The 8,575-nt window shown below is 38.5% G+C and overlaps 1 protein-coding gene across 1 annotated transcript; it reads left to right on the plus strand.

Moving 5' to 3' along the window:
- Positions 1-488: 488 nt before the first annotated feature.
- On the plus strand, positions 489-6,586 carry LOC137174785 (dickkopf-related protein 2-like). The gene is made up of 5 exons (XM_067580265.1): positions 489-2,332; positions 2,730-2,902; positions 3,007-3,163; positions 3,853-3,987; positions 4,472-6,586. Exons 2-5 carry the CDS (start codon positions 2,735-2,737, stop codon positions 4,900-4,902), a joined length of 891 nt encoding a protein of 296 aa, XP_067436366.1. The 5' UTR covers positions 489-2,332; positions 2,730-2,734; the 3' UTR covers positions 4,903-6,586.
- The last annotated feature ends 1,989 nt before the right edge of the window (positions 6,587-8,575 follow it).

Consider the following 8,575-nt stretch of genomic DNA (forward strand, 5'->3'; position numbering starts at 1 on the left):
CTGTTTTAACCAAACGGTGAGAAAACGGTGCATTTACTGATTCAGCCAGTTTTATTGTGGACTTGGTCTGAGAGTGAGATGAGAAAATGTTGAATACAGAGCTGGAGTCATGATGTAGTTAGCTTAGCTTAGCATAAAGACTGGAAGCGGGGGGAAACAGCTAGCCTAGCCGTTTCCAAAGTTTAAGTTATGTGGTGGAACTATTTCTTTGGGTTTGGTGAGATACCATCATATCTGAATATCTGCCAATTTGCGCTACTGCCAGAGACACTGCGCAGAGGTACTGGGCGGATGGATACACTGTTGTTCGCCAAGTAGTATTTCCAACACCTAACTCCAGTTAAAAAGTCACAACTTGTTGTTTTTACATTTGTGTTTGTGTACAAATGAGATACAAGGTATTAATTTGTGAACTCGAAAGGTGTTTTTTAAACTTTGGATATAGTCAGGCTAGCTGTTTCCCCCTGCTTTCAGTCTTCATGCTAAGCTAGGCTAACCACATCCTGTCTCCAATTCCATAGTTAGGACGCGTTCAGACCAAATCCAGTAATGTGTGTGTGTGGGGGGGGTGGGGGTAAAAATTTTACTGGGATAAAATTGTACCTAAATTTTACCCAGTCTGGGTTCATATAAAACCAACACACATTGGTTCTGTTATGTTGAGCCAGTGTTAAATACAACAATCTTTAGCTAAAAACTGTCACAAATGTCTTGTTTCTTGCACAAAACAATGCTCATATGACAAGTTATTAACAATCAATAACAAACTGTGAAATGTAAATTTTAAAAAAAGTAGAGCAGATCATAACAAGCTTTAGTTTGGGTAAATAACCCAACTGTAAAATAAAAAATAAGACTAAAACTGGGTCAAAATCTTTAACCTCAAATTTGGTTTAATAAAATGCAGCAGCAAACAGAAAAGTCTTCAGCTGTGATTTAAAAGAACTGAGAGTTGAAGCAGACCTGCAGTTTTCTGGGATTTTGTTCAGATATGTGGAGCATGAAAACTGAACAGTGCTTCTCCATGTTTAGTTTTGACTCTGGGGACAGAAAGCAGACCAGTCCCAGACTGAGAGGTCTGAATGGTTCATAACGTAGCAGCAACTGTATTTTGGCCCTAAAACCAGTCAGTGCTTTATAAACCAACAACAGTATTTTAAAATCAATTCAGGATTAACCCACACATATTAGAACACACACTGCTGAGGTAAAAAAAACAAAAACACATGTAAAACACCATCCGCTAACACACACTGTACACAGCGGTCACAAGTCAATGTATAAGTGTGTACTTTCCATTTTACTTCATACTTCTACTCCATTACATTTATCTGACAGCAACAGTTACTGGTTAATTTACAGAACAGCATTTTACACAAAAAGCTCACAAAATATTATGTGCTTTGATAGAATAAACAAGTATGCAGTATAAATGCATCTGTAAAACTAATCAAGTACAGAGTAGACCTACTTTTGATACTTTACTGTCAATACTTTTGAATGCAGGACTTTTACACTCACTTGCAAGTTTATTAGTTACACATTGACTAAACTAATGCAGCCTAATACAACAACTTATTTAATTTGTTTTGTATTGTGTTATACTGGGAGATGATGCTAATGTTTATAAGGTAGAATTTACTACAGAGATGTTGTATTATACTACAATAAATATATCCAGGTGTAACTAATGAACTAGCAAGTGTGATTTATACACTGTTGTACTACTTTTTTACTCAAATATGTGAATACTTATCCCAATCAATACATAGTGGAGATTCCAGTGTATAAAGAATAATTAAAAACAAACTACACACATTGTTTAAGCTTGTTTTTATTGGATATTTGTGTAGAGTTGTTCTGTTTAAATAAAGATTACTTTGACTTGGCTGTAAACTGAGCTGTTGCGGTTAAAAAACGAAGCAGCACCCCCCCCCCTCTTTCTCTCTGTATCGATGGCTGCAGGTGAGGGGGCGCGCGGGTATCGATGTGTGCGCGGGAGGGGAGGGGGTTGGACCGGGTGCGCGCGTGGCAGTGGAAGCAGCCTATAAAGTGGATCAGGGTCCGCGTGCATCTCTCACCTGTCTTCATACCTGCAGCCGGACGGGCTCGTGCAGCATCTTCCTCTGCTCACCTGAGACTCGGCGATTCTTTTTTTTTTTTTTTTGGCTTTTGACTGAGGTTTTGGACACGAAAGAGAAAAAGAAACCAGAAATTGGGACTTTAACTCAACAGCAGCGACACGCAGGGATTTATCTGTGAACGTTGGTCTCTATTTTTGCGCGATTTTAACACATTTCAGGGGGAAAACACCTAGTTCTGCAGGCAACAGGTAAGACGTTTTTCTTTATATTTCTCTAGTTTTCAAGGACAATAGACTTAAAGAATTTAATTCTAAAGTCACAGAACGGCAGTGAGATTACGTTTTCACCTCCCAGAACGTGTCCATGAAGGTTTTTTTTTAATTATTTGACCTTAAAGTTAACAAAACATCAGCTTCAGAAAAAAATGCCACAAAAAATAAACAGTCTATTATACAAAGATGCGATTTATTCTCTCAGATAATAACTAATTTCTAGTTTTCAGTAAATGTGACGTTAATTTAAATGTTGATTTTTTTCTCCACAACCACACGAGAGTAAGAAAACAAGTTTCAGGTTATGAAAACGTGTTTTGTGGACTTCCGGGCGTGTTTTTGAGTATATTTAACGTGTGTTTTTTCTCAGCAGCAGTGATGACCAGTCAGTTGATGCTGATGGTGTGTCTCGCGCTCCTTCTGTTCGTGTTTTCCCGCTGCGGGGAGGCGCGTGTCAGACTCAACTCCATCAGAACGGTGATCCTGCGGGAGGGTCACGCGCTGCCAGTGAACAGGAGCGCGTGGGAGCCGAGCGTGGACCTGACGGTGAGCGCGTGTTTCTGATTGTTTGTTTTCTCTCCATTCTGTTATTTCTGTCTGTAAAATAACCGTGTGTGTGTGTTCGTGTGTGTGTGTGTGTGTGTTTGCAGCTCTATCAGTGCATGAGCGACTTGGAGTGCAGCGAGGGGAGCTACTGCCACGCCCCCACCAAAGGCCCCGCCCACTCCCGCTGCCAAACCTGCCGCAGGAGAAAGAGGCGTTGTCATAGGGACGGCATGTGTTGTCCCGGCAACCGCTGTAGCAACAGTAAGATTATCTTTTACATGCGATAAAAGATGTCTGAAAACTTTCACTAAAGTTCAAAATAAAAACAATAAAGTGCACTCGTTGCTAACCAAGAGCGGGAAAAAAGTTCGCAAGGGGAGTGTATGGAAGCCCATTGTTGCCAGGAAAAAAAAAAGATTAATTAAGGATGACAAAATTGAAAATACTCATTGGAAGTCAAGATATCCGAGATAAAAAGTCAATATTTTGAAATCAAATTGTGAGAGAGAATGTTTATGTTAAAATTATGACTTAGTGTTGCTTAAAAAGTCAGAACTTTGACTCGCTAGTTCATCATTTTAACTTGATTGTGACCATGACTTTTTTAAATTCAAACGGTGATGAGTTACTGACTTAATGTTTCTCATAATAATCTCGTATCTGAATTAAAACTCACGCGTAGTATCTCACAGTTTTGATTTAAAAACAATTCTGACGTATCCGTTAATCTTTTCATAGTTTGATTTAGTGCTTTATAATCTTGACACAGTGACTCATAATCTTAATGTAGTATCTCATAATTTTGAGGTAGTATTTCATAATCTTGGCATAATGTCTCCTAATCTTGATGTGATCGTGCAGTTGTTAACACTTAAGAATAAAATAATGTCTCATTTAGTATTTTGTCTCAACTGTAAATTAATTCATTTATTCTTGCCTTTTTCCTTCAGATATCTGTGTTCCAGATGTGAATAGTTTTGTGTCTCAGAGGATCCCGGACACAGATGGAGAGACGAGTCCACTGTCGAAAAAAAAAGGATGGAGAAAGAGAGGGAAAATGGACATCAAAGGGCCTTCTGGTAAAGGTGAGTTTTCATCCTGGCCACAAACTTGATTTATGAGGGTTTTCTCTTGTCGTACTTGGTGCTCAGTGGAAAATGTTTGTTTTTTTCACTGGTTCTTAACAGAAAGATTGATGATTGATGATTTTATGTAGATTTTTTTTGAAAACTTGTGAACATGACGCATCTCAGCTGTGGCAAAAATATGCACTGAATCCCCCAGAGTTGTTGACAGAAAATGGATATTAATTAGCTGTCATACTCCATAATCATTTTTACACTCATCTAATCCTCCAATAGTATCTTCTTCACGTATTTATGACGTCTTTGGCTTTTAGAGCCAGTTTTGTTGCTAAAAGAAATATTTGTAATATAATTATGACTAGGAACCTAACCCTAACCACAAGAGCTTTTATTTAAAATGTTTACTTTGATTTAATTTGTTCCTCTTTATCTCAATGTCTTTTCATCTTGTTAACTGTTGTTGTGTCCGTCTCGGTGTTTCCAGGTCAGGTCGGGGATCCTTGTCTTCGCTCCTCCGACTGTTCGGACAGTTTGTGCTGCGCCCGTCACTTCTGGACTCGCATCTGTAAGCCCGTGTTGCGGGAGGGACAGGTTTGCACGCGACACCGCCGGAAGGGGAACCACGGCCTGGAGCTGTTCCAGCGCTGCCCCTGCGGTGACGGACTCAGCTGCCGCACGCTTCGGGAGCCCAATGCCCAGCCTTCATCACCATCATCATCATCATCATCATCATCATCGTCCTCTTCGTCATCATCGCTACTTGCAGCGGCGGCAAAGTCCAAGTTTGCGCCGTCGTCTCGCCACTCCTCCCCTCACACGTCACCGCTGTCTTCATCCTCCTCGCCTTCATCGTCATCAGCAAAGTCATCGTCAGACGTGGCAAAGACGAGACTTCATGTGTGTCAGAGAAACTGAGGACGGACGGAAAGAAAGAGACTGATGGAGAGAGGTTTGAAAGGAAGGAAAGACTCCCTCTCTTTGCCGATGACCGATCCCAGAGGGAATGAGAGGCAGACTGAGAAAGAAGAGAAAGACAAATGGAGGGAGGGGTGAATAACCATACCTGTCTACACCTGTGAAGTCCTTGTAAGCACTCCTCCTCCCTAAAACTGTCCCAGTATCTCAATGCTAATCAGCTTCCTGTCAAGCGGCATTCACACACAAACTCAGCGGGATGTGAAACTCTTTGTGGTTCAGATCTGGTTTCCTCCTCTGTGTCTAGACAGGCAGAAACCACTTTGAAATCTGGTTTGACGCCATTTTACACCGACAGGAAACGCTTCTAATATTGCAAACCTGATACAAGTCTGTTGTAATCGTCTACAGCGGGCTTTAACGATGTGCTGTTGTTTTTACTACAACACAGAAAATGTCTAACATATGTTTTTATTCTACAAACAAGGGGTGCAAGATAGTTTCACTAAGTTCTAAATCAAATATCAAAACAGTTTCTAATTTCCCTTTAAGTGGCGTTAATCTACTTTGTATTCAGTCCATTTACCATTAACTGTCCGTTTCACTTGCACTGAAATAAGTAGATTTATTTTGTCACGGTTACAAAGATATTTTACTCCATCAATCCATTCAAGTACGACAAATAAAGAAAGCTCTGTAAAAAATAATTAGCACCTCAAGCCAAACAGTTATAGGTAAGAAAAAAAAATACAATCGCATTCCTGTTCCTTTGTAAGCTAGCTTCAGAATTTATATGACAAAGTTTTATGTTAGCTTAAAACTGGAAGTTGATTTTTAGAAATCAAAAAACAGAGCTTAACTTTGACTTCTAGCTCTGTCTATTTTGGAAATTGAGAAAGACAAAAGGAAGGTGAAAACAGCTCTGATGGATGTTAAAAATGGTTTTAGCTTCAGTTTCACTGCAATGGACAAAGGTGATATTTAGCTTAGCCGCTACAAAGATGCTAAGATTAGAAAAACTCACATTAGCCAAACACAGAAACCTCAAGGAGTCATTTAAACGAAATAAAACACTTACTAGGTGTATAATGTTTCATTAAACTCCTTAATTGACAACTGTGCAAAAAATAAACCCTGTATCTAAAACATTTGGCCATGTTTTTGTACTGCATTCAAACCAAAAAGTCGAAATTACAACTGGTGCATTTCCAGTCCAGAAAAAACATAATTTATTCAAAGTGTTTTCTTAATTTGATGAAAAAAAAACAAAGAAAAACTGAGGATGAGAAACTTACCAAGTTGTGATTCTGACTTAAATTCTGACATGTCTGATACGCAGCATTAGAGGAAGATGATGGTGAGGAAGAAAACCGGGCTTCAATAGAAACTCATTAACATCCTTAAACTGTGAAATGTTGCCTTGTTTAAACCAAAACTGTCCCTTCTCTGAGGTTTGTCCGGATGTCTTGTTTAATTGCACTGTTGTTATTGTGATAGAGAGTTATTTTTCTATAAGTTGTTCCTGTATTTCGGATGAATGTTGGTATAATTATTTGCCTCTTTGTTATGGTTTATTTCCATCACTTTAAGAAGGAATCTTCTGTTTTTGTAATGTAAGACAGTCTGTCAACCAATCATCAATCTGTGTTTTTTATGATTAAAAGGATTTGTCATTTAAAAATGTGCGTGTGTCTGCTTTGTATCAAAAAGTAAGATATTTGCTCTGTTCTTTGAAAAACATGAGGAATGCTCATCATAAACTAGCTTACTCACATATTCTGCAAGCTAGTAGCATCTTAACTGATAAGCTAACTAGCTTATTTCCTGGTAAGCAGTGATTGTTGCTCTTTAGATTGCTGCTAAATCACATCTCAAGTACTTTTTTAGGACTATGACGATGAAAGATAAGGTTGTTCAGATTAAAAAGCTAACGGGATGAAAGTACGGAAGCCTGCAAATAGTTTTTCTCAGCTCGTTTTCTTGAGATAACAACTTGACATTTATGATTTTACATTTCTGTTTGTGTACAGATTGAACAAACAAGATAGTGATTAGTGAGTGTTAAAGGTATTGGTAGGTGTATTTTTAACTTTGGAAAGAGCCAGAGGAGCCAAGAAGCTGCTTCCCCTTGCTTCTAGTATTTATGCTAAGCTAGGCTAACCTTATCCTGGATCCAGCTTCACACTTAAAGCACAGATATGAGATTATATAACAATCTCACTCTTGGAAAGAAAGTTAAAAAGCACATTTCCAGAGCTGTTGAACTACTCATTTAACACAAATGCCCAAATTTAACATTTCATATCTGAGTCAGAGAGTCCTCCATCTGGTCGGACCACATGTAAACTAGGGGATGTTTTCCCAGTAGCTGGTGGTTGGTGATAAGATTAACATAGAGGAAAAGACGTCCCCACAGGCCTGTAACGACACGGGGAAATGATTCCATCTGTGAAGATAAAAGTTATTTATGACCACAGAGTTAAAGCTCACCCACAGATGTTTTAACTGTTTGATGATTTAAATATCTGTCAGAGGGATAACAGGTGATTTCATTCTTCATCCCATAGTGAAAACAGACAGCATAATGGAACAGAGGACAGGGTGTCTGTGGGACATTAAAAAGTAAATCTTGCAAACATCAGGCCTTAAAAATCATCGGATTGTCTTACATGTGAGTTTATGAGGTCTCAATTTCAACATTAACATTCAGTCTGATTTAATTTCTACTTTTGTTTAAATTAGTTGAATAACAACAGATGTTTTATAGCTTATAAAACTGATAAACCTCATACTTTCCTCTACACTGAAACCATTTTAACTTCATGCTTTTTTCTTCTACTGGGAAATGTTTGGATAAAATTACAATTTTCTGTAGGTTCACAGTTTTTTAAGTTTTTTATCTTAAAACAACAGTCAGGTGCCAAATGAACAGTATTTTCAAACAAACTATTTGAAAACACCAATTATAAATGAGAAATCTAACCTCAGTTTTGCTTGTCCATATGTTTTTGTCTACAGTAACCATGAAAACAGGGATTATTTTCCTTCACATCACAGTGAAAGAGGTTTTCCTCACTATAATCATTCCTCCTGTTCATACTTGATATTAAAAGATCCTTCAAATGTGCTTTCAGTGTAAGTGATGGAGGCCAAAATCCACAGGCCAAGTCCACACAGTCATTTAAAAGTCTCTGTGAAGCTTCTATTCAGCTTCATCAGTCTGAGTTAGTCATATCAAGTGGATATCTGACACATTTACAGTCTTTTTAGCATCAAATTCCCTCTTTGTGTTTCCTCGGACAGTGTTTCCCTGTTGAGCTGCAGGTGGAAGAATAGTAACAAAAAGAGGAACTTTGGCACTAAAAAGACTGTAACGTTGAAAGATATCTACTTGATTTGACTCATTTGGACGCTGAAGCTTCATATTAGCTTCAGATAAACTTTTAAATACATTTTTGCACAGAAGGAGGACTGTGGATTTTGTCCCCCATCACTTCCATTGTAAGGTCATTATGAAGGGATCTAATGGTCAGTATGAACAGGAGGAATGATTACAGCAAGAAAAACACGTTTCACAGTTCATTTGGGCTCCTGACTGTCGGTTTAAGATATACTTGAAAAATTGTGAACCCGTTCTATGATATCTGCCTGTCACACCAGCCTGCAGTCAGAA

The sequence above is a fragment of the Thunnus thynnus genome, chromosome 22 (genome assembly GCF_963924715.1).
Source record: "Thunnus thynnus chromosome 22, fThuThy2.1, whole genome shotgun sequence".
In the NCBI taxonomy this organism is placed as follows: Eukaryota; Metazoa; Chordata; class Actinopteri; order Scombriformes; family Scombridae; genus Thunnus; species Thunnus thynnus.